General features: G+C 42.6%; 1 protein-coding gene across 3 annotated transcripts; it reads left to right on the top strand.

The window, feature by feature from the left end:
- Nucleotides 1-406: 406 nt before the first annotated feature.
- Nucleotides 407-25,557, top strand: rlf (RLF zinc finger). Of its 3 annotated transcripts, none has more exons than XM_080480768.1 (8): nt 411-611; nt 4,615-4,769; nt 9,497-9,916; nt 16,509-16,644; nt 16,736-16,938; nt 19,374-19,510; nt 19,590-19,731; nt 20,619-25,557. In XM_080480768.1, exons 5-8 carry the CDS (start codon nt 16,771-16,773, stop codon nt 25,119-25,121), a joined length of 4,950 nt encoding a protein of 1,649 aa, XP_080336894.1. In that variant the 5' UTR covers nt 411-611; nt 4,615-4,769; nt 9,497-9,916; nt 16,509-16,644; nt 16,736-16,770; the 3' UTR covers nt 25,122-25,557. The 3 variants fall into 3 exon arrangements, with proteins under 3 accessions (XP_080336893.1, XP_080336894.1, XP_080336892.1); XM_080480766.1 differs by having other exon boundaries at nt 413-611; nt 9,497-9,578; XM_080480767.1 differs by lacking the exon at nt 9,497-9,916 and having other exon boundaries at nt 407-611.
- Nucleotides 25,558-26,835: the final 1,278 nt, after the last annotated feature.

The following is a 26,835-nucleotide window of genomic DNA, read 5'->3' as shown; positions in this document are numbered from 1 at the left end:
AAATGAATTTTCTTCTGAGACTTTATTTGGATTAGATCCTCTTACCTCACCAAGAGGAGACTTTGGAAACTCAAAATTTCTTACCTGAAGTAAAAGACACTCCGATTTTACTGGATCAACTATTCAACCTTTCTTTCCTTTAAATTTAACATTTTAACCTACAGCTGGGAGAAATGTCATTCAGAATGATATAAAATCAAAATATTTCCATATAATTTTGTGAAAGCAGCAGGGAGCATGCACAGAAGGCCAGGTAGTCCCCAGTGGCTGTAGGTGGATACTGAGATACCCCATGGTGACCCCCCCCCCCAAACACACATAGTCCCCCTCTACTCCCCTGTTTCCCTCCGTCAGATGCAAAACTGTAAAGAATCCCACGGTCCGTGAACGCACCGCTGCCTGCTGCATACGCGCCGTGCTGGAGAACGAAGATGGCGGAGAATAATGTGGAAGCGGAGCACGAATGGAGCGACTGGGCCCTGGACACGGCCGAAGACACCCTGGTGGCCATGGAAACCCTGCTGGCCACACTGAGAGCTTTCGAAGACGTTCTCAGACAACAGGACGTGTCCACAGCTTCTTCTACGGAGTACTGCGACAACTTCTGTCAGGTAATGTGTACAAGCAGCTCCGCGGCTCGGCTAGCTCCGTTAGCTCGTCCCGATACTCTGTCCCCTGTCCCCTGTCCCGGCCTCTAAACGGGTCCAATCCGCGGTGTCTGCCGGTTGGCCGCCTCTCTCCAGCACCGCTTTAACTGCGCCCTGCTCCTGCACACGTTGAGCATTCTCTCCAGATCCACGTCCTGACAAGCCAGTGTGGCGGTGCTAATTGCACAGTCAGCTGCTGGAAGTTCACAGCGAGCTGGACTCACTCATCACCAAGTTCATTTGTAAATGTGATTTACATGTTCAGGACATTCACACATCTGGTTATTAACACACCTGGGCGGGGCGGAGGTACATGCTAAATGTGTGTGTTGGGTTCGGTACAGTCTATGATAGTCATCTCACGATGTTTGTCTGGTTTATCTCTAACCGACTGTCACAACCTGCCAACCATTTCTAGGCAAGAGCTTTAGTTTCATTGCACACACTCACATACAGTGTAGATACAATGAAGACAATTATTTACATATGTTTTTACCATGTCTGGATGTTTGTGACTGGCCACAGAGGAGCTTAATTCAATAATTAATGGCTCACACTCAGGTAACAGACAGGAGGGGCCAGGGGCCCATTTACGAAACAATATGTAGGACCCATACTCAGGCCGCATTTATTAGTACCCGGGTTTTTACAAAAAACCCTCTATATTTGAAAAAAAATCTTCATTTACACACGATAATTTACAAAACACTCTTCATTTACACGGACTGCATATAAACCTACTACCATAAGCAGCTAAACTTGGAGTGGGCAGTGTATCAAGAAGCATGAAGCCATACTCGCCAATCAGAGTCATGAATCGCGTGGGTTATTTCCTGTTCAGCGATTATGGCACGTTTTGTTTATTTGGACCAATAAAGAAGCGGAAGTCCTCTGAAATGTGGTAGCAAAATATAATGTAAAATGTAAAAACAAACGTCTGTCTCTGGATCCATTTCCATCATAGCAGTCAAACTGTAAACACGGTCACACACAGACAACGCCATTGAAGCTTCCGTCGCATATTGTGATGTAAATCTCCATCTGCCCTTTTCAGATCCAAATAGAGACAGACGTTTTCTAAGGGGCCGTCCACACGAGAACGCCGGTTCACGTAAACCAGCTGTTTTTGGCCAATCATCCCACAAGGCCGCATTTTAGAAGCGGGAAAATGTTGTGTTTTTTTTTACACAGGTCCTAGAGTAGGGAAATTCTAAAACCCTGGCGTGTGCCGTCCACGTGGAAAAGTGATGACATGATCGTTCCCCTCCATGGTGGTCCGCGATGTCATCAAGTAACCACAACAATCATGTACTACAAGCTCCTGTCGAGCTGCAGAAGCTACTGATACTAGCAGCAGGAGGAGCAGGGCCATAGACCTGTAGAACTCAGAGTTATATTGAAGTTTATGAGCAGGGGTCGACTCCTTAATGTCTATGTGCTCTGTCGTCTGCGTTTTTTGGTGATTCATAACATCCCTAAAGGCCTGCTATATGTACTACATGCCCTGAAGCCACGTGTTGAGCCATGTTCATAGTGAAGTGTGGATGGAATTGTTTTTGAGAACCCCGGGGAGAAAAAAGATAATTTTGGCTTGTGTGGATGTGGCTTAAATCTCCACTGTAGCTGGAGTTTTCAGAAATTATCGTTTGTGGTGACTTGTAGCTGCGTTTATGTGTAAATAAAAGAAACTCAGAGAAATGGTAAGGTTTTTGGAAATATCTGGGTATGTGTAAACGTGGCCTAAAACTGTACGTGCACCAAAAAGCTGAAACTGGTGTGTGCCAAAAAAAATTGGGATTTGTAAAACCGTGCCTACGCACACCTGCACACACTTTCCCTTAATAGATCCCAGTCCACCTGGAAGGTTGAACATTTCATATCCCTCCTCTACACACAGATTCTACAATAAATGGTCACTCTAAAGTACCTCAGGAATATTTTTGCATCTCAAAAGGCCTGAAGATCGCTGGCATTTTACACTAAATCATGGGAGAAAAGACGAGGTAAATTAATTTCAAGGAGTGCGAAATACTCGAGGTGGGGGTCTGGAAAATATTATTTTTTGCTCACAGTAGTAGCTTCACTATGACAAGTGATCGACAGCAAGTTGTCGCCGCTGTAAACAGTGTGAGAGCCATAGAGAAGGTGGTGAAAAGGTCTGAGAAGAATGTGCGCACCGGTATGGCAACTTTTATGCTTGTGCACACACACTTTAGAAATAGGAGAAACTGGCGGTGCAGATGGTGAGGCGGTGAATTGAACCAGATTGATCTCATACATTAAATGTCATCACATATCAGACTTATTGATCCACGGAATCCGATACGGCCAAGCTGCAATGTTCTAAATGTTCCTTGAGGAGACTGAATTAGCAACGTTCATGTCATCCTTCATCTTCAAATGATACAGAGCAGTGGATAGAACTGATTGATTATGGAGTGGTGGATAGCACTGATTAATTATTAATGATACAGAGCAGTGGATAGCACTGATTAATAATCAGTTGTGACAATGTGTGTAGCAATCAGTCTATTTGCTGAGTCAGCATAGGAATAGCGAGGTAACAGCCGTGCATAACACTGCACCGCCATGCGATCGGGACGCTCTGCTGCTGGAGACAGACGACCTCCACCCACCGCTTCCAACTCTAGAGTGACTGAGGACACAACGCACAAGTCTATCTGATATGGATCCTAGGCTTACGACCAACACCTTGGCCGTCCATGAACCTTGCACCATGTGCGACTGGTTCGAGCCGCGACCACAGATTTCACTAACGATTCTCCCACGATCCAGTCTTTCATCTCCCACTGCCCAAAATTGCACTGTGTTTGTGCTTTGAGACTTAAAAGATCTAAATTGTAAGTATAGCAATGGTATAAATACAATTACAATGCATCTTGTGTGTCAAACACATTTATATAATAACTGTGTGACACATCTTTTTTGTTTCCTCTGTGTATGTATTTGATTTACAAATGAAGCTTCCTGTGAAATTTGTTTATGCTCAATCTTTGTCCAGCTCCTCCTGCTTGTTCTGGACTCGGATGTTGTTAAATGTTTCTGTTTGTCTTAACACGCGTGATGAATCTAAACTATCTGCTGTGTCACAGACAAATTATAGAGTTATAATCATAATCATACAACTGGATTCTCTCATTTTGCTATTTGAGGTTTGTAGAGCAGAGCGTTTCCGACTGTAGTGGATAAAAGAAATCCCCAGTCAGCCAGTCTGGAGAAGACAAATGCCTCAACACACCTGCATTTAGGACTGCTTAAATATTTGATATTGCTCTAGCTTTTCCCGCTCAAAGTAATGGCACTCTTTGTTTTAGGTTAATACCAAATAAATGCAAACAAGAGTGTGCTCCAATCCTTTCGGAAGTAGTCCAGATGCAATTAGTACACTGATGTAGTTCCCCGGGGGTCAGCACTCTATTCTCAGCTCCCTTCCACAGCTTTGGTATATTTAGGCAGAGGGGAATTAATTTAGTGTCTCTGTGGACATGAGCACCACCTTGTAAGACTCCAGCTGTTTGCTAAATGAGACTCCTGGGCCATTCTCCGGGCTGTGATGATTTTCTATCCTACGTTTACTAGCATCATGTGTGATGGTGTGTTGTAGCCTGTGATACCTGGACACAGGTGAGCACGACTAAAACATCCAGTCATTCACTAATACATGCAAACATTTTAATCAGAAAAGAGTGTACTGTTATATATCCGTCCTTTGGGTCCTCCTGGGGCTCCAGTGCAGGTTTGGGTGATCAGATGCTCCATAGTCCCCTCTGGCCCAATCAGGTGTACCTCACACTGTAGTGTCAGCTGGGATCACTCAGGTAGACCTGTCACCTCCCCAAGGTGGGAAACTCCTCTTTGTTTGATCATTTCCTCCCACCTGATGTAAGTTTTTGTTAACGCATGTTTTCTCCTTGTGTTTAATGCCAGTCTGTGTTCCTGTTTGCAGGCTCTGATGCACTATGCTGGGAGCAGGAACTCCATGGAGCATGGTCTGCCTCTTCTGGAGGTCTACTGTCTGTCCATAAACTGCTTCGCTGCAGCCCGCTCGCACCTCACTGCAGAGTCCGACAGAGTGGCCCTGGTTCTGAAAAGACTGGCTTTGTGAGTAATGGGGAAATGTTTTGTTAAATGCACCATAATAAACTGGGGTTTGTGGTGTGCCTTGCAGCACTGTACAGATCCAAACATGAAGACTGCATGGCAGACCTGTTCAAGATTATTTCACATTCAGTTAGCTTTTAGGGCTCAACAAAATTACAACAAACACTAATGTACCTACTTTAGTTTTGATTCAAACAATACCTGCAAGCTGATGAAATTATACAAAAGAACATGCAGTGAGCTCATAGTTGTCAAAATGCTTTTAAGTGGTCAGAATAACCTGCATAGGCAACTCTTTATCTCCAACCACAGACCAATGAACTCTTCTGGCCTGAATCCTTATCTCTACTCTGCAAATGTGTGCTGCTTCAATCCTCTGTCGTCTCTGTGAGCCTCGCTCACCAGTTTAAACACACATCTGCTACCAAATGTGGTTCTACAGTTGGGTCCATAAATATTTGGACACAGACATTATTTTTTAAATTTTGGTTCTGTACAGTACTAAAATGACTTTTAAATTAAACAATTCAGATGCAGTTGAAGTGCAGACTTTCAGCTTTTATTCAGTGGGTTGAACAAAAAAATTGCATAAAAATTTGAGGAACTAAAACACAAACCTTTTTTTTCATGGGCTCAAAAGTGATTGGACATACTGAATAACTTAAGATAAAATGTTCTTTTCTAATACTTTGTTGAAAACCCTTTGTTGCCAATGACTGCCTGAAGTCTTGAACTCATGGACATCACCAGACGCTGGGTTTCCTCCTTTTTAATGGTCTGCCAGGAGTTCAGTCTTTAACAGGTGAAATGCATGCTCAATTGGGTGAGTGACTTGGCCATTCAAGAATATTCCACTTTGCTTTAATAAAGTCCTGGGTTGCTTTGGCTGTATGTTTTGGGTCATTGTCCATCTGTTTTATGAAACGCCGCCCAATCAATTTGGCTGGATTTGAGCAGACAGTGTCTCAAAATTCATCCGACTGGTTTAGTCTTGTGTCACATCATCAATAAATACCAGTGACCCAGTGCCATTAGCAGCCATGCAAGCCCAAGCCATCACACTGCCTCCCCCATGTTTTACAGACGATGTGGTACGCTTTGGATCACGAACTGTACCATGCCTCCTCCATACTTATTTCTTGCCATCACTCTGGTAGAGGTTGATCTTAGTTTCATCTGTCCAAAGAATGTTGTTCCAGAACTGTGCTGGCTTTTTTAGATGTTTTTTTTGCAAAGTCCAATCGAGCCTTTCTATTCTTGAGGCTTATGAGTGGCTTGCACCGTGCAGTGAACCCTCTGTATTTACTCTCATGCAGTCTTCTCTTTATGGTAGACTTAGACAATGACATACCTACCTCTTGGAGAGTGTTTTCAACTTGATTAGCTGTTGCAAAGGTCATTCTCTTCACCATGGAAATGATTCTGCGATCATCCACCACTGTTGTCTTCCGTGGACGTCTAGGTCTTTTTGCGTTGCCAAGTTCACCAGTGCTTTCTTTCTTTCTCAGGATGTACCAAACTGTAGATTTTGACACTCCTAATATTGTAGCAATTTCACGGATGGATTTCTTCTGTTTTCGTAGCTTGAGAATGGCTTGTTTCACCTGCATGGAGAGCTCCTTTGACCGCATGTTGTCTTCAGAGCAAAATCTTCCAAAAGCAAGCACCACACCTGCAATCAACTCCAGGCCTTTTATTTGTTTCCTTGGTGATGACATATCGAAGCAATTGCCCACATCTGCCCATGCAAAGGCTTTTGAGTCAATTGTCCAATTACAGTTATGCTCATAAGTTTACATACCCTGGGAGAATTTATGATTTCTTGGCCATTCTTCAGAGAATATGAATAATAACACAAAAACCTTTCTTCCACTCATGGTTAATTGTTGGGTGAAGCTATTTATTGGCAAACAACTGTGTTTACTCTTTTTAAATCAAAATGACAAAAGAAAGTACCCAAATGACCCTGATCAAAAGTTTACATACCCCAGTGACTTTGACCTAATAACATGCACAAAAGTTGACACAAACAGGTTAGAATGGCTAATCAAGGTTCCCATCCTGACCTGTGACCTGTTTGTTTGTAATTAGTGTGTGTGTATAAAAAACTTTTGATCAGGGTCATTTGGGTACTTTCTTTTGTCATTTTGATTTAAAAAGAGTAAACACAGTTGTTTGCCAATAAATAGCTTCACCCAACCATTAACCATGAGTGGAAGAAAGGTTTTTGTGTTATCATTCATATTCTCTGAAGAATGGCCAAGAAATCATGAATTCTCCCAGGGTATGTAAACTTATGAGCACAACTGTACTTTTAGTCCCTTTTAAAACAGGGGAGCACATGTTAAGGAGCTGAAACTCCTAAACCCTTCATTCAATCTGAATGTGGATACCATCAAATGAAAGCTGACAGTCTGCACTTTGTCGGTTATGTAACTATAATTGGAATATGTTACATTAAACAAGTTAAAAGAAAATAGTTGTGTCAGTGTCCAAATATGTATGGACCTAACTATACATCTCCTTTAGTTACTCTACATTTCCTCTAGTGACTCTTCTTTCCACTGCAGATCTCGGCATTTCTTCTCTTTGTGTCAGACTGTTGATTTAATTTTAAACTTATGTTTTTTGTCTTGTGTTACATGTTTAGTCACTTGTTTAAAGTGCTCATGATGCCATATTTCATGTTAATTTTGTTATTTTTGCTGTGAAATATAACAGTGAATGGTATATTTGCCTCGGTTAGACGTGTGCTCAATTTCTTGACATATTTACCCTGTCTAGAATTTTGTGCCATTGAAACACTCCAGGAGGTCGGAGATTGGAGAAGGAGGGAGGGATTTCATGGCCAGAACACTTTCCCTCTGGATCACACATGGAAAGCTGCGTTTTTAATATGTTGTGGTGTATATTTTGTGAATTTTCTGTTTTTATTTATTTTTTTATATTATGCCAGCTCATTGTGTGGTAGGCTTTTACTCAAACACCGAAGCAAATGGAGTTCATATTTCCTAATGATACCATTCAATTCAGTTTAAAAAAATGTATGTGCCGATGTCGTATTACACTAAAGGTAGGTACGATGAGATCCACTTTTGATTCAAGGCAGGCCTTGAGCGTATTGTAGTGGCTCATTCAGTATACCGTTTTAAATGAGTGAATTAGTGTGGCAGAGCAGGGAGCACGCGTTTGTTATGTGCAAAAGGAGTGAGACTATTTTTATCTTTATTTTCTATTGAAGCAAAGACAAGTCATGCTAAAAATAGACCGTTTTTAAAACCGTATTTCTGAAGTGACACTGTAATCTGCCAACGCAAACATTGGTAAGAGGAATCATTCTGCAAGCATCATTGTTTCTCAATCGCGACTTGAATAGGTTGTGTGTTATTGCAGAAATGATTTTCAAGCTGAAGCTGTAATTAAAACCTGTAACATTTCAAACATAAGCCAACGCTGTGAAAGAGGGAAACAGACTGACAGTAAGCGGCGGTGACTCATGATGGACTTTCGGAGGTTTCGGGTCATCCTGCAGATGACAGCCTGTCTGAAGAAGTTCACCACACCTTATCCGGGCCTCTTTATTCACTGCTGAGCCTTCAAACTGGAGTCACCCAGAGATTTCTTCTGATCTCAGGTGGATTATTTCTGTGGTTTCAGATCAATTAATAGTAAATTATATTGCTGTCAGATAGTAATATCATCTCTGTCACCAGTGTTCTCATTACAGAAACCAAAAGGTCCAAAACAAGTAATGATATGAAACTTTTTAAATTCTGCAACGCCTCGACTAAAGGCTGCACAATATATCACAAATGTGTCATTGTGAAATCAATATGAGCAACATACAATTACACCTACATACAGTATCTCACAAAAGTGAGTACACTCCTGATATTTCTGCAAATGTTTAATTATATCTTTTCATGGGACAACACTGGAAAAAATGACACTTTAGTACAACATAGTTGGTGTCCAGTGTACATGCCTGAGACTTTGCAGCACTATTGAATCTATCGACACTGGGGAGGGACATTTTCACTTAGCGGTGTGCTCCCTTTTTTTGCAAGTGGTTCAGGCATCACTGGCTGTGTGTTAAGGTATTTTGAAGGGACAGTAAATTTCAATTGTCTTAGTGATGTACTGATCTACATTTTTTTCACTTCCGTGTTGTCCCATGAAAAGATAGAAATCAATATTTGCACAAATGTGAGGGGGTGTCCTCAATTCTGTGAGATATTGTATGTCTGATATTTTCTCTGTGCCCATCTGAGCAGGCAAACTGAAGCGTTCTGAAATGTGTGCAAAAAGATGGACTACACTGACAGCACAACAGGATTCCCAGTCATATTCCTACAGACGGCTTTTCCGTTATTCATTCGAGCTATGCTGAGTTTACAGAGCGAAAAAAACTACGGTCCTGCAACTTTACTTATCAAACTAATACTCAGCTGGAGGAAACTGAAGACGCATGTAATCAGAATTAAAGCAAAAGAAGGTTCAATCACAGCTTTTTTTCATTAGGGAAAGAGAAAGAGCACTGTTAGAAAAACAAACCTTAAAGCACTGAGACATCAAATCATCTACTGAAGTGTTTGTCACAGGTCATCATCTTGATTATAATCAGATGTTGGTGTGACATTGTGCTGCCTTACTTCTTCTTGATGTATGTTTGACAAATGTATTGTTTGGAGGTTTGATGAGCTTTTTTCCTACTTCTTTTTCTCCAGGAGCTGTTTTGAACTGTTGCTGTCAGTGCCTGAGAATGAAATCCCGTATGAAGCCTGGGTTCAGTTCCATCATTCAGTTCAGGTACACTCCGCTTGTGCGCCGCCCAGGTGGCCACCCCGGTGGCTTGCACGTTCACATCACAGTGCAGATAAACAGAATGAATGCAGTTTTAGTTTGCTTCATATCTATGGAATCACAGGAGTGCCAAAATTAAAAGGAAATAAATGTGGAAATATAAAGAGAATCAATGATGCAAAAAATATACAAAGGTAGTCACATTCTTTTTGTATCTTGTCTTTGCTTATTCCATTTTGTCAATGCTTCTCCTGTTTTGTCTTTGTCTTTCCATTCGCCTTTTCTAATTGCATTTACTGGACGAGTCAAGCCGTCTGGAAAAGACAAAAGCATGGTGTGATCAGGTATGAACTAGTCCCCCTGAACAGAAAGACCCCCCACAGCCCTCGCTGATTTGCATTGTATTGCTTTTGTCTTTTCCAGATGGCTTGACTCATCGTATAAATGCAATGACAAAAAGCAAATGGAAAAGACAAAGACAAAATAGAAGCATTGACAAAATGGAATAAGCAAAGACAAGATACAAAAAGAATGTGACTACCTTTGTATATTTTTTGTATGGATTCAGTTAGTACTTAAAATAATTACAATCAACATAAATAAAATTTTAATGAAACATTCTGGTGCAAAATACAATGAAATATATAACCACCTTGCTTGGTGAAACCAGATTGGAGCCTCTTGGTCGGTTTTGGCCCACGGGCCTTATGTTCTCTGCTGTAAAGGGAAAGTCAAACTTTTGTGTGCGCAGAGTATGCGTGATGTCAAAATCGTCATCCACCCGGTGAGCTGCGGTCGACCGCGCAGCCCAAATTTTCTTGAGTTAATTTTTTCTAATGAATTGGATTGATTTCTTGTATATTATATTTCAGATATTTTTATTGAATTTTCAGTTTTATAATTGTGAAGTTCAAGCATCACAAATGCAAATTTTACATTACATGTACAACCCCAAAAGAGAACAAAAAACAAACCGAAAGAACAAACAATAAAAAAACAAAACAAAAATAAAACTTATTACTAATAGAGATGTATGAGAATGGGGGGGGGGTGTTAACGGTTGAAGGAAAAACAGTCATTAATGTGTTCTTTTGTTGATGAGGCAACAAGAGTGGAATTAATCACACAGTTTCACACCTTAAGCAGAATACATGGAATAAAAGCGAGATCTCGGGCTCAAGCTCCAGTCTGACCGGGAGGATCAGGCTTCTTTGGAACAAAAACTTTGGTTTATAAGCATTTCTTTCACCCCTCTCTGCACATATGGTGTGGATATCACATGTTGTCTTTATCAAAACTGACTATATCTCGTGTTCTGCCCCGAGAAGTTTTTGATATCACAATCGTACTTTCTTCAGACAAGCAGGATGTCAGGTCGACATATGTTGCAAACTGGTGTGTTTGTAGTTGCATCCTCCCATATATGGTCATGTTATTAACAGTTCTGAGCAGAAGTGATACAAGCGGATTATACTGGTATGCAAGCTCGTGCGTTGATAACTCATAACATCTATTTCTTCCTTTAATCCCCCTTTTGACATCTGGTAAGACCTGATGTCAAACATACCACGCTACAAGACGGGGAGGAGCACTCCTCTCTCCCTTGGGTTGGAGGGGAGGTCTTTCACCTTTTCCCTCTTTCTTCGGAGTCGGGCGGGTCAGGGTAGACGGCCAGGGGTGACTCAGGCATTATTCTGCCCTGTGGTTGAGAGTCCCCCTTTTAGGAGTCACGCACAGGTGCACAGGAAGACAGGTGGAACCACGTGTTCCCTTTTCCGGCCAGACGCACGGCGTGAGACGTTCTTTCAACGACTCGCAACGGTCCCGTCCACCTTGGTTCCGTCCACTTTTTTTTGATGGCTTTCAGCCAGAGCTGCGTGGTTTGTTGGACGTCTGCCTGGTCTCCTGGCTGAGTCTGCTGGTGTCCGATCTGTCTGGTGAACCTGGAGTGCATACACCTACAAGTTTATAGCATTGTCGATGGGCGATCTTACCTGTAGGTTGTAGATGCGGTGGGGTGCTTGCAGGTCCAGGAAACAGTCTTCCTGTTTGTAACGCAAGGCTTCTTCATCCACTTCACTTAGAAGTGGCACTAAGTTACCAGAAGAGGCTTTGTAATATTCAATGGGGCAGCCGTCTGGGCCAGGTGACTTCCCGGATTTGGATGTTTTAATGGTCCTTTCAATTTCTGCATGTGTAAGTGGCACCTCAATTGCGCCTACGTATTCCTGGTCTAAGGACGTTATCTTTAAATCATTGAAAAACTCTGTAATTAATGCATCGTCGCCTGCTGTGATAAATATATTTTTATATAATTCTTGAAATTGTTTATTGATACTCTTTTGTTCCGTGGTACTGCTTCTGTTATCTAATCCGATTTCAGTAATGAAGCTTGTCGCTGCTGACTGTCTAAGTTGATGACTGAAGAGTTTGCCAGCTCTTTCTCCAGATTCATAATAGTTCGAACTTGACTTTCGGTGGAGATCCTAGGCACGGTCTGTCATAATATCATATTCTGTTTGTAGTTAAATTCTTTCCCGACAAAGGTTTTCAGAAGGTGTCAATGACTATTCCTGATCAATAGTGTGGATCCTTTTCTCTATTTCTGAGAGACGTTTTGTATTCTTTTTGTTAGCACTGGCAGTGTAGGAGATTATCATTCCTCTTAAATAGGCTTTTAGTCTTTCCCATAGACAACCTTTACTTGTTTGTGGTTTTGGTTGGTTTCCATAAATATACCAATGTGACTAGATATGTCGTCCACAAAATCCTGGTTAGATAGGAGGCGAGGATTAAAACGCCATGTTCGCTGAGGGGAAAGCCAATACCCATCACCAGCGGGCAATGATCTGAGATGACCATAGTTTCATATTCAGTTGACTTTAGTAGGGCAACCAGCTGTTCATCTAAAAGAAAAGAATCTATTCTTGAGTATGAATGGTGGGCCAACGAGAAAACGGAGTATTTACGGGATGTAGGATTTTTAAACCTCCAGATGTCTGATATCTTATACGACTGTAAAAAGGAGTTGATGTAGCGTGCAGACCTTTTCAATGTACCTGCTGTTTGTTTGGAGCGATCTAGGTTGACATTTAAGACACGGTTGAGGTCGCCACCTAAAATTATCCATCCCAGCCATCCATTTTCTCCCGCTTATCCGTTTCCAGGTCACGGGGGTGTCAGTCTGAGCACCGTCACCCAGATCACATAGCACCCATTAAGAACCTTCCTGCAAGTGGTGAGCCCACAGGAAGGTGGCGCCCGGCGTGAGACATGAACCCTCTACCTTGAGATTGTGAGTCTCATGCTCTACCTACTAAGCTCGCCGGCGTTCACCTAGAATTAATTTATGTGAATTTAGGTCTGGAAGAAATGAAAAAAGAGCAGTGAAAAATTTTACATTGTCCCAATTCGGGGCATAAATGTTGACATACACCACGGGTATACCGTACAGTTTTCCTTGCACAATAATATAGCGGCCGTTTTTTATCACTAATGACATGAGATTTAACAAGTAGGTCTCCTGGAGAAAAAATATTTCGGACTTCAGTTTTGACAAGTGAGAGAAAACTTTGTTGCGTTTTATTGGATTAAGACCACTGAAATTCCAGCTGGTCATCCTTGTGATGGCAACCTCTCTACCTTTAATGTTAGATGCTACCATGTATCAGTGGGTCACAAAGAAAAATTACTTATGTGGTGTTTTAGGATCACCAGGGCTTAATATATGAGATGCACATGTTATGTGTCTTGCTGCACAGTCCAAGATAGTGGGGTAAGAGGTGGGGAGAAAGGGGGGTATACATACACATAGACAAACCTAACACTATAGAATAAAAAGTTCAAACATCTAACTGAACAGCAAACAAATGCAGAACGATAAAAGAATGTCTGAACACAGGTTCTATTCTTTTCACGATTAACTTCCAAACTATACTAACTAGCTTACCATGTCTGTCAGAGCTATAACCAGAACTATTTATGAACATGTATTGTAACTCTTTCAAGAAACTGCATAAAGTAGGGCTTTGCGTACATGTTGCAACCGATATAAAATAGCCTTCATAAAAACACAGCAAATTTTACACTATGTAACAACAGACTTCTTCACTGTGCAATGTTCATAAATCCATCTATTCATCCATCCATCCATCCATCCATCCATCCATCCATCTATCTTCTCCCTCTTATCCGTTTCCCGGTGGTGGTGGTGTCAGTCTGAGCACCGTCACCCAGATCACATTGCACCATTAAGAACCTTCCTGCAGGTGGTGAGCCCACGGGAAGGTGGCGCCCGGCGGGGGACATGAACCCTCTACCTGGAGATTGAGCGTCTCATGCTCTACCTACTGAGCTCGCCAGGGGCTTCATAAATCCAATTATTCAATATATATTGGTTTACTTCTTTTAGTATTTATTTAGAAAATGAAGGTCATCCCTCATCATGAATTTCTTCAGTCCCATGATAAGGTATAATTCAATATTTTCTGAAATGTGAGCGGTGTGTTCACTTTTGTGAGATACTGTATATGTATATTTTGGGCACGATAATTTGTCTAAAAATGTGTGAATTATATTGTTTCCCAAACAGTTTTGAGCTATAAAATGGCACATCTTGAAAATAGCATTGCGCTGTATATCAACTGTTGAAAATCTGTGTCTCAAACTTAGGGAGGTGGTTGGCGTCTATAATCAAGGTTTTGGTATTGGCAATCATTTGGGATCTGAAACAAAGTTTGTCAATATAAAAATGAGCCCATTTGACATTGTGTTTTGTTTACCAGTACTTGGCGTTCTTCAATATCTATTTCATTTGTGTCACGCTAACTGATCCATCAGTCCTTGATATTCTGTGGTCTTAACAAGATCAGCTTCCAGGCCTTTGTGCCAACGGTTGAGGATAAACTATAGAATTACCTTCAGCACTGAAAGTAGAGGTGAAGGGTATGTTTTTGTCAGCGTGTAGTTATTTATTTATTAGTTTGTAAATATGTATTTCACTAACTTTTCGCAAAAACTATTAACCCAAATTGCATGAATGGTTCAATCCAGGAGATTTCGAGAGCGAACAGATCCTGAAGAGGGAAGATATTTACTCTATTGTAGACACACTGGAGCTCCGCTGTGAGCCGCCACTCAGGGCTGACGGTGCCGTTAGCACACTGCTAACTCCACTCCCTGCCCACCTTCTCCACTTTCAGCCAATCACATGCCAACTTACTCTAACGGTTCAAGTCACACAAAAGAATGTGAACCGAACATCATTTAACCTTAAAATTGCAACAACATGAAGCAATTTAAATGACCATGACAAATGATGGAATGGTGTGGTGAACCAAATAACCTTGTAATCCATTGGTTTCCATGGTGACAAATCTGGTGTTGGCAAAAATATGCCCTTTCTAGTTTCTACATCTAGTTGTGCGAAAAATTTATGCTCAACTGGTTGTAAAGTGTTCTTGTGGTGAACACTGATTGTGCATAAATAATATATGTGAAAGACTAGAATAAATTTTTCATGAAAAATAAATATGTAAACTATAAAACTTTATTATATTTTTTCATATAATACAATTTTTTTTTATTTTACAACGATCTATGTTATTACTGTTGTCATTATTGGGTTCAATCTTAAAAAAAATGGATCAGCTCCTGTTACGCAACTCTCATACTCTTCAAAAAAACTCAACTACCAAAAAACAGTCAGAAAACACAAAACATTTGTCTTTTTTTTTGCTTTCTGTGCGTCCACGGCCGTTTTGATGAGTCTGGTTGTCGCTGAGTGTTCTCGCTGTGACGTCACAGCCAAGATGGCAGCGGTTCAGAAAGCGAGCTTGGCGTCGCTCAAGAATCACAAATTAATTTCACTTGTTTTACGTAGTTGTTTACTAGTGGATGACAGCAGTATGACAAACGTGGATACTTTTATTTTGTTATTGCTTTTTTCAATGTTCTTTGGGTGTCATAAGCACTTTCTTTGACAATCCCAAAGCACAGACAGAAACAACTTAAATGTTTATCACGTCATGGCATGTTTAACTAATGCCGTGCAGCTAATTGGTTTTTATCTCAACCTGCTTTGAAACACTGTGATAAATTGAAGTTGTTGTGTTTCATATGTTTGAATTCAATTAAAGAATTCCTGTTTGTCATTTTAATAAGGAAAAAAAACTTGAAGTCAAACATGTGGCCTGTGGGCGAGATTGGGTCCAGAAGAGGGTCTAGTCTGGCCTACAGGATGCCTGTGCAATGTAAAAATAACAAATATCACATTAAGTACAAATATTCAAAGTTCTTAATGTGTCGTAACTTCAGACTGAGAGTCAGACCTGCACACCAACCCAGCCAAATTCATATAAGTGAACAAAATGCCACAGTTTTTATTCTTTATTCTGCTAAAAGATTACAATTCCAATCGTTTTCATACAAAAAGTACAGAGAAAAATAAGTTGAATATGTCACTGTAACCATATGATTTACTGTATTTCATTAATATCTGCTTTTACACTGTAGAAGAACTTATGGCTCAGTCCTCACAGGAGTCCTTAATTCATTCATTCATTGTGCCCCTTTTGAAAATTGTTTTTCTGTTTTTTTTAATAATTGAGCAAAAAATTGCTTTTAAATGTAAACTTTTTCAGAATGTTTTTTTTTTCCTGCTGAAGTAAATGGAAAACTTTTCAGTTTTTATTTGTGACTGCTTCATTTTGAGCTGCTGAGTGTGAGTGATTCAGTGTGAGTCCTGAGCTGATTCAAAATGGTTGTATTTGATTGCAGTCAGTTACTTCAGAAGTCCTGATGTTTTCAGATATTTGAGAACTGTGTGGAGAAAACTGCTGCGCTGTCTCTGGCAGTAATTCACCTGAATTCATGACGTTTTTGAGTGCTGAGCTGTTTCATTGGTTTTTAATCTGCTATTTCTGATGATCCATGCAGATTGCCCATGATACCTTGCTACGGTATGGAAGCACAGACCTCCAGGCTTTACTGCAGATTACAGGAGAAGGAGGTGCATGGAGCAACCCAGTCCTCACTTCCCTCCTCACCGGACAGACCACCAACCCAGAGGAAGGTTCGAACTGACTTCCTGTCCCACTTAAAATTTGATTTTCATTTTGCTCTCAATGCCAAGATGTCACGTGTTGCTTGAATTGTGTCTTTAGTTAATACATACATCAGCTTGGAGGGCGAGGGCTTCATGGAGATGAGGGTGAAACATCTGGAGAAGATGGGTGAAGTTGCCAAAGCTGTGGTTTTGGCCAAAGCGTGCACGGAGTGCAGTTTCATCTCCAACCAGGCCATGTTTCGTCAGACGTACATCTCACTGCTCTGCCACCTGCTGCCCAATGAAGAAGCCATACTGGAGGTAAATCAACTGGAGTCTAACGTTTGAACATGAGGCTCAGTGGTTTTACGAGTGTGAAATCATCTGCAGCTTTCTCAGGCTCACATTAGGTCAAAGTAGATACAGACATTATGAAGGTGCTCATTATTGTAACTCTTAAGGCCCCTGCATACTCCCATAAGAACAAGAAGAAAAGTTCGGCTCTGACATCAGCCAGCTGCCGATGAAAAAACTTTTTCGGCAGTAGAGTTCATACTGCATGAAGAAGATGTCGAACTCGTAGGCCACGCCCCCTCACGGCAGCCACACGTCTGTGAAGCAGTGTTTTAACTATTCAATGGCACAGCTCATTTCGTGCTTCTAATGTTTTCAGAAATACATTTCACTGAACGGTTTCAGTAATAAAAGCGAGTTTGTTTAACCGCAGGAGCTGAGTGATGTGTTCAGGTGCATCACGTCAGTCCGCCCTCCGACATTTTAACGAGCTGCGGTGCTCATACAGTAGCGAGGTTACAAACTATATATGATTAAAATATGACTGACAGTCATTAGCGAGCTGGAATACGTAGTGCCGTACATAGCTAGGCCAGGACGCTTGGCGCAGCCGAAACAAATTTCTTGACGTCGTTTTGTTTGGCAGGACCCCGCAGTGCCAAACTTTTTTTCTTGTTCTTACGGAGTACGAATCGGACTTTAGTTTCTTTCATTTTTGGTTTGGATGCTTTAGATCCTTGAAATAAAAAATACTGAGAGACAAAATGAGATTAAAAAATGTCAGCCAATTATTTAAAAAACAAAGGAATTTAACAGTTCAGAACCTAAAAACATGAAGATGAACCCACATAAGTTTTGTATTGCACAGGAGCCACCACTATCACCTCTGTTCTTTTTACTTGTTAAAAATTAAAAAGTTCAAGGTCATCCAGGCTTTAATGTCATTGAGACATAGCAACAGAGGTGAGAAGGCATCTTTCTTCGTCAGCGGGACATATATCTGGCTGTTGTCCATGTAGCAGTGAAACAAACCAACTCCCGCCCACACAAACTCAAATGACATCAAATGAAAATCCATACGGTTTGTAAGCCAGATATATTTACCGAACAGACAAATTTATAGCCATGAATATAGGTACACAGTCTCCCCGTCTTATACCCCCCCCCCCCCCCCCCCCCCACACACACACACACACACACACCATTCTCCCACTCTGCTACAAATGTCCTGAGTTCAGCTTCATGCTTTGGTTTGACCACGCGTTTCTTCCCTGACATTTGTTTGTTGTGCAATACCACAACTGTATTCCTCCTGAACTTGCGTCCTCTCACCTCATGCAGCACTTCTGTCTGTATCGCTCGCTCCACTTCTGTCTGTTACATGTTACACACACTCTTAACAGAAAGGTAAAAAACCGTCACTCCTCCATCTCTAACTTCATATCGGCAGAATGAATTCAGGTACTTTCTGTAAAAACTGTAATTTGAACAGAGTGACACAGTGACAACAGCCTTGTAAGAAACCCAGTAATCTTTTGTGCACTTGTAGTATAGCGATAGTGTCTGCGATTTTGATGTAGGAGGATGAGGGTTCTACCCCGGCCAAGACTTTCTTTTTCTTTCTTTTTTTGATCGGCTGTGAATGGATCGAAGAGCCGCACACTGACAGGCAAAGAGCCACATGCAGCTCACGAGCCACGGGTCGGCCACCCCTGCCCTAAAATATTGTGTTCCTCCAAGTAAAGCTTTAGCTGCGAGTAGACAACCTTTTCCAAGATTTTAGAAATAAAAGGCTGCTTGGAGATGGGCCTTAAATCAACCATAATAGTCTGATGAAGTCCAGGTTTTAAGAAGCGGTTGTAGAACCACAGGTTTAAAATGTGCAGAGAAGACACCAGAAGACAGACTGCTGTTAGTAATAGCAAGGACAAGTTGCCTGATACTGATGAAGATGTCTTTTAAAAGTTGAGGACGAATAGCATCCTGTGTTGAACTGAAGGCTAAATATGCAAAAACACATCCCCTAAAAGTGACAGAGTGGACTGCCGGGCTGACTCCAACATGGCAGCAGCATAAAACGGCAGCTCCACAAAATTGGCATTTAATTGATTATAATACCACACACATCCCACTAGTGGCCTGACAAATAAACTACAGCATTCGCTTCGCCGCTTCTCGACTTAGTTTTGTTCGTTATCCATTACAATGTAGTACCACTGCTGCGCGGGCGGAGTCATCGGAGCCTCTCCCCTGTCGCACACGTGATGTTATGTTTATAGAAAATAATTAAACGTTTTTCTTGCTTGTGTGGTGACTTGTCTTTACCGAGATTGTAGAAAACACCCTGATTTTCTTAGATTCACCTTTAATGTGAAATAAATGCAATAACATGAGTTTGGTTTTCAGGAGCTAAAGGAAGAACTCAGCGGGTAGTTTGTAACATTAGATTTCCTGTCTGATAGATATCCAGACTGGACTGTAAAGATGTGCTGGAGATCACAAGTAACCTGGAGACGGAGGGAGAGGAGAACACGGCCTTCATCCTGTGCACAACATTCCTCACACAGCAGCTACAGCAGCAGAGTCTGTACAGCTCCTGGTGAGTTTCTCTGTTTGTGCTAAGGGGCATTTCCAACAGACTGGATGTGCTGATGCGATGTCTCTCCTCTTGATGACAGGGAGCTGACTCTTCAGTGGAGTAAACTTCAGAGGAGACTCGACCCCTCGCTGGTGTCTCTCTTGGAAAGATGCCTTCAGCTTGGAGCCATCGCCAAAACAGTCCATCATTTACTCTGCCTGGTTCGTGTCATTCAGACAGAGGTCAGTGTGATAAGTCTGCTGTACACTGTAATAGATTACAAAATTATTATTTTAGTATATAGACAACCTTATAGGTTCACAACCTGCAACACTGTGCAATGCCAGTTTTCAAAACTTTTGTATGGTGGTTGCTTTTACTGCTCGATCGCTCCACTGAATAAAATGTTAGCGCTGACTTCAGTCTCTAGGAATAAAAACCTCTCCAAACCTCTCTTCAAAATGTTACGACAGCTCAAATGGTAGAAGCCAAATTTTGACAAAACTGTCAAAACAGATTAACCAGATATCTTCTGTTCTAAATCTTAGTTATGAAACCTCAGAAATGCACAAGATACAGTTTTTGTGTAATTATCAAAACAATATTACACCTTTACGAGCTGTGATCTCTTACTTTTTGAGATTAGCCAGCTCAAGATGAATTTTATTTGTTAACGATGGTTTCAGACCTCTGGACAAGAAGCATCTTTGTGCAAAGAAAAAGCTGAGTCTAGAAGCAGAATCCACTTTTTGCAGCTTTTCTTCGGGAGTCTGATGTCCTTTTTGGAGCTGGTGTTTTTTGACGTTTGGTTGTTAGCAGCTGTTGCTTGTATCAATACACATGGAAAGTTAAGAGACTCAGAAGATGATCTCAAGTTTTTGTGCTTGCCATCATAATGACCACCTGCCAATCTCTCTCTTCCCTACGTTCCACTGATTTAAAGCTAAAGCTTTCTTGTCAGTGTGCTTGTGCCTCCTCATGCAACTGCATACAGCCCAAAACACAAGACTCCTTGTTACTATTATTGGCCAACAGAGATTTTTAGTTTTAACTGATTTTGAATCTTATCTTTCATTGGATAAGACGGTAAAGATGTAAAGTAAACTATGGCTCCTTTTTTTTCTTCCAGGCGGAGGAACTTGGAACGCCTGCCTCAGTTGAACTCTGTGTTAAAGCTCTACAACTTCCAAAAGGAGATGACTCAGAAACAAGAATCTCTGTCTGTAAGACCATGTCATGCCTTCTCAAGGGCGACCTTGAAGTGTCACGAGCCTGCCAGCTCACAGAATTTCTCCTCGGCCCCTCTCACGAGTCCTTCAGATGTCTGGAGGAGCTCTACCTGCGCCCAGACCAGAAATATGACCAGGAAAGCGGGACAATTCCCAACTCGCTGCGCTGCGAGTTGCTTTTAGCAATGAAAGCTTACTGGCCTTTTGACCCTGAATTCTGGGACTGGAAAACTCTGAAGTATCACTGCATATCTCTTCTGGGGTTGAAGCCCGAGTCAGACAAAGAGGAGGAAGAGGCAGCAGACAGACATGAGTGCGTGAAACCACAGGAACCACATGCTGCCACAGTGAAAGTAGAATCCAATCAGTACTATGCAATTAATGGAGTGCATGGTGATCATGAGAAGCATAAAAAGCAGATTAATGAGCAGAAAGAAACCAGAGGAGAATCTGAGGCTAAAAAAATCAAGCTGTGCTGTCAGATCTGTAGGAGGTCTGTGTCTGACTCTCAAATCATCCATCACTCAAAAAGACATGCTGAGGAAAAGCACCACCCATGTCCTGTCTGCAAGGACAACTTCAAGAGCAGGAAAGAGCTGGTTCCTCACTTAAAAAAACACATTCAGAGGGAGATGCATGTTGACGTGATCAACGTGAAAAAAGAGGAGGCACCGAAACGTGTGGATGACGACGATGATGTTGAACCAGGTGAGATCACTGTCGATCCATCTTTAGTGTTGTATTACGAATCCACACATGACCCCGACGTGCTGCACCACATCGTGGAACAAGCCAGCACTGTGAAGGAGAAGCATGTGGACGATGACGAGTACGTCACGTTTGAGTACATCGATCGACACTTTAAACTGCAGAATAGAGACGAGTATCCATGTCCAGGAACTGGATGTACTCGAGTATTTAAACACTCAAAGTACTTATATGTGCACTTAAAATCCGAGCACAGCATTGACAATAATGTAAAATACTTTCATCAAATGAGGGACAAGAGGGAGAAGTGTGTCTTCTGCAGACGTCACTTTGTCTCAGCGTATCATCACCGCAAACACAGGAGAGTTCACTATGGTGATCGACCGTACACGTGTGTGGTGATAGGCTGCGGCGCTCAGTTTAGCACCTCCAACGAGCTGGTCACACACAAACAGACCCATGGTTATCACCTAAACTACCAGTGTGAGCTCAAAGGCTGCTACATCACATACTCTGACCTGGGCCAGATCTATCACCATGAAGCACAGCATTTTAGAGACGCAGCCTTTACCTGCAGCAGCTCTGAGTGCAACCAGTACCACTTCTCTAAGAAGGACTTCATAAGGCACTTGGCCTCACACAACATCACTTTCTCGGAGGCTGACTTTGAAGCTCAGCGCAGGGCAAAGCGGAAACTCTTCAAGATGGTTCCTGAAGCTGCGCCCCGCCTCAGGTCTTTAGATTCCGAGGGACTTATGAATGGAGAGGACTTCCACTCGGGGAGTTGTGACACGACACTGCAGTCTGAGGCCGCAGAACCCAAAGCGACAATGACCCTGGTGGCTGTGTGTTTCGATGGGAGCAAGTTCACCTGTGGTTTTGAGAAGTGTGGCATGACTTTTTCCAGAGCCAGAGATGTCCAGCGACATCTTAAATGTGCTCACCCAGATCATCTAAAACTGGAGAACAAAGAACACAAACATGACAAAGAGCATGGCTCCAAGTCCAAAGCCATAAAGACTGAACCCTTGCTGGACTCAGAAAAAAATCAGCTCTCGGCTCCTTTAGAAGCAAACAAAGAAAGAAAAGTGTCCACTCAGCCCAAAATCACTGAAACAACAAAAGATGACCCGCTGAAAGAAATTCTGATCGGTCTCGGTAGTCTGAATCTCAATTCTACAGCATCACACAATTTACCTAAAGAGTCTTTAAAGTCTGACATCTACTCAAATTCATCTCAGGTGGCTCTCCATCAGGCTATCATGGCCAAGCCTCCAGTCGTGCTGCTTCAGAAGAGACCACATCTGTCTGCAGGTACAGTTTCAGTCAAAGAAGAAGACAGCCTGGAGCTGTTGGCAAATGCCAAGCCGTATGTCTGTCAGGTGAAGAGCTGTGGATTCAGGACGGCTCAGAGTTACAGTTTACAGCGTCACTACAACACCAGACACGGCCGCACCTTAGAACAGGCCAAAAGACTGACTTCTCTGAAGACCACCTCCTTTAAGCCTTACGTGTGCCAGCTTTGTTCCAAAAGTCACAGACAGAAAAATGTGCTGCGCTCTCATTACATTCAGGTTCATAAGCTCAGTCCCACCTCCGTGGAGTCCATGATTTGTACGTCCATACGACATGAGGGTAACAAAGGAGCCACATCTCAAAAAACACAAACATCACACCACAGCCTGAAAGTGAAGAAGGAGATCAGTAAGGCACAGCGCCAACACCGGACAAAGAACTCCACGGCCATAAATGAGAATGGACAAAAGTTTGATGCTCCTCCGTCTGGCGAGGACGGGGAGAGCAGACCTGAAGACGACGAGCAGGGGGGGAAAAAGGGTGACGGAACCACACAGGTGAGGACGAGACGTTTGGTAGCCAAAAGTAATCTATGCTATATTCTGGATAAATTCAGTAAACCCTTCCACTGCGTGGCAAAAAACTGTGATGCAGCATTCTCCACGCAAGGAGGCCTGGTCCGCCACCTACAGTTGATCCATCATTACAACCGCTCTCAGCTCCTGTTGGAGAAAGACATCGACGTGCAGGGCACCTCTGAAGTCAGGAAAGAACCGGCAAAAAAAAGACCTCCAAACTCAGACGAGCCTCAGCCCCAGTTCAAATGCCACTTCGCAAACTGCAGCGCTTCCTATCATTTGAAGAGCAGCCTGGTGCGTCACACTCGGGATTATCACTCCCAACCACCCGGACTCATTCGCTGCACATTTGACGGCTGCACACGAGTGTTCAGCCACAACGAAGCTCTAAAGAAACACACACTGTACAGTCACTACGAGTGCTACGACTCTCTGGTAGTACGTCTGCAGAGCACTCACAAAAAGTCAATTTCTGGCTGCCAAAAGAAGCTCATCGTCCCACCTGAGAATGAAGACCTCGCCTCACCCCCCACACAGCCCGAGCAGTCCGGTCAAACTGCTGAAGTGCCGGCACAGGAAACAAGCAGCGAAAAGGTGAAAAAGGTAAGGAAAGCTGATAGAAACTCCTTCAGCTTTTTTGTGTTTCGATCTCATGAAGAAGCGCTGCAGATGTGTCAGGATCGTTGCCTGCGAGTGGCTTTTCCCTGCATGGTTCAGGACTGTGACTCTGTCGTCACCTATACGCACAGCCTGAACCGCCACTACCTGAGGGTGCACCGCATGCACCGTGAGGATCTGGTCAGGAACCAAGAAAACCTGGTTTTTAATGCCGAGCAACTGGAGGAACTCATTCAGAGAAAGTCAGCCCGGCCAGCCGTGACGGGAGCAGCTGTCCCTAATGGGGTCCGCAAACCGGAGTACCAGGTGGAGCCAGAAAACACAGGCCAGCCGGCCCCCACGAGCCTCCACTCTCTAAAGCTCAGCACAGTGGAGGAGGAGGAGGATTGCAGTGCTCTGGGGTTCCCAGAGGAACAGGAGGAGAAGCTGCCCCCTGTGGAGAGGAACAGGGTCCTTGTGGGAGCAGATGAAGTGCTTTATGGTGAGGCCAGCGCAGCAGGGCACACTGAGACAGGGAGCCAGAGCACTCCGAAACAGGAGGAGCGCTTAAGTTTAGATAAAATCACACCACTGCTTCGGCCGCTCACCGTGGACCTGTCGCCGCCATGTTCTTTACGCTTCATTGCTGAAGAGGGCTTCCAAGACCCATCCAGCAACAGAGAGGGCAGTAAAATGCTGAACAGGTCGCTCTCCTTTGCCACGCTGCCTCTCCGTCAGCCGCTAAAACGGAAAAATGAACTCTCTGAACCGCCTTCCAACCTCAAAGACCTTCAGGCTGGCAGCCCGTCTCCACGCCCTTTTGACATCGCCGCCTACAAACCCATCGGCTTCGAGTCCTCGTTTTTGAAGTTCATTCAAGACACAACCCCGAAAGATAAGAGCTCCATGCCAGCCAAGCGGCGAGACGCCTTCAGACGCAGCTGTTCAGTCAAGGAGAACAACCAGCTCGGAATCTCTCACACCCGCAGTAGACGCACTCACTCCCCCCTGCTGAAGCCCCTCGCCATGACGAGGGACCTGACATCAGTCCACAACTTGAAGTCCATCCTGGACAAGGCCCTAGCCGGGTGTGGAGACCTGGCCATCAAGCAGCTGCAGTACCTTAGGCCCGTGGTGGTGTTAGGACGACCTGTGAGCACCACCACGCCGCCCCATCTCTTTCCATCTGACATCAGCAGCAGCAAACTGCTTCTGGGAAGTTAAATTCGGCACCTGACAAATTATGAAGGCCCAATTTCTGGAGATATCAGTATTTTTCTTTTCTTCCAACATTTATGATGATGCTTTTTGCAGGGGGTTTTTCTCCCAAGTTGCCAAACTTAAGAGTTGTAGGAATTAGTTTTAGGATTAAATAAAGTTGAAGCGCTGCAAAAATGTCAATTTTAACTCACACGTGTATATATTGTAGTTCTCAAAGATACAGTTGAAGTACAGCTTTTCAGTTTGTTGGAAGTTGTCAGTAGCGAATCAAATCACTTCAGTAAAATTGTGACTCGGTATATTTCTTACTGACGAAGTTCTCCACGAGTTTGTTTGGTTCTTTTTCACTTCCGTTTCTATTCAGTCTGTTGGGTTGCAGTGGACTGATACCAGATGTGTATGTAACACTTTATAAATAAATCATGTAAATTATTTCAGAGCCTGTCTGAACTGTCATTTCCTGTTTCCAATGTGTTTCACTCACTTAGACAGCAGATTTACATATTGTTTTGTTTACAGAACAAATTGACATATTTGGTCAATTCAGCATTTCCTGCAGTAGTTTTCCTAAATTTCAGATGTAAAATGAACAACATTTAAATAATGCAAGATGAGATAGGCACAATATACCCTGAGATCGGTGCTACTGTCTTGTTTGACCTTTTTTCTTCAGTGAATCATCTTTCAGTGAGAGCACCTCGGTGAAGAAGAAAGCTGTGCACGGCTTAGAAATATATAAAGGTTACTTGACTGCAAGTCTGTATGGAGAAAGAATTTACTAAAATAATTAAATGTCTAATTTATTAAGATTGAATTTAAATATATAAATGTTATTGTCATTAATTCTTTTTTTTTTTTTTTTCTTTTTGCCGTACACGACCGGGGGGGAACGCACAAAGAGAGAGAGAAGAGAAAAGAGAGAAGAAAGTTTGAGGGGGGAGGGTGATAACATACAATATCCTTGTTGTGCTACATATATTATTTGCAGTTATCACACTGATCCAAATACTTTCCAACTGTTTTTTGATTAAACCAGCCTGAGCAGCTCTATCGAGACAGTAAAATGATTTCTTAGATTAACCAGCCTGAGCTGCTCTATCTAGACAGTAACATGATTTCTTAGATTAACCAGCCTGAGCAGCTCTAGACAGTAACATGAAGCAGGAACATGAATTAATAAAGAAGCAACAACAAAAGAGCAAATGATGGCAGAGAACAAGCAACTTCAGAAGCACCTTTTGTGAGGAGTGGAAGTGTGTGTGTGTGTGTGTGTGTGTGTGTGTGTGTGTGTGTGGCTTGTCCACTGGGTGTGACCGGAACTGTTGTGGGGGGACCCATGACGACACCCCGGGGTCCGAGGCCATCGGGCCTGGACACCGCCACCCCGGCAGACGGGGTTTATTCTTTAAAATACCAATTCATTTTATGCAAAAAAACTAAATTATTTCACATAATTACTTCATGATCTAAATGTGCCTTGAATAAATAAATACACCGTTAAATAATTAAATGTCACTAATTCATTAAAATTGGAATTAAATATATTGTGGTGTGGGCGTGTTGGTGACGGGGAGGTGTGAAAAGAGGGAGTGACGCACAGGGAGAAATGTTTGACAGGTGAACTGTCAGGCTGCTGGAGGCCATAAAGAAAACCCGACTCGACTCCTTCGTCCATCTCGTCTTTCCCAGCCTCCACATTGGTGACCCTGACATCTGA

Source organism: Lipophrys pholis (assembly GCF_963383615.2).
Source record: "Lipophrys pholis genome assembly, chromosome: 14".
In the NCBI taxonomy this organism is placed as follows: domain Eukaryota; kingdom Metazoa; phylum Chordata; class Actinopteri; order Blenniiformes; family Blenniidae; genus Lipophrys; species Lipophrys pholis.
Note: the sequence above shows the minus strand (reverse complement) of the source record. Positions and strands in the feature narration are given on the sequence as shown.

Coding starts and splice junctions, on each gene's coding strand:
- rlf (XM_080480766.1), top strand. CDS start 432: ATGGCGGAGAATAATGTGGAAGCGGAGCACGAATGGAGCGACTGGGCC. Junction 612..4,614: donor ACTGCGACAACTTCTGTCAG/GTAATGTGTACA, acceptor TCCTGTTTGCAG/GCTCTGATGCACTATGCTGG. Junction 16,645..16,735: donor GACCACCAACCCAGAGGAAG/GTTCGAACTGAC, acceptor TTGTGTCTTTAG/TTAATACATACATCAGCTTG.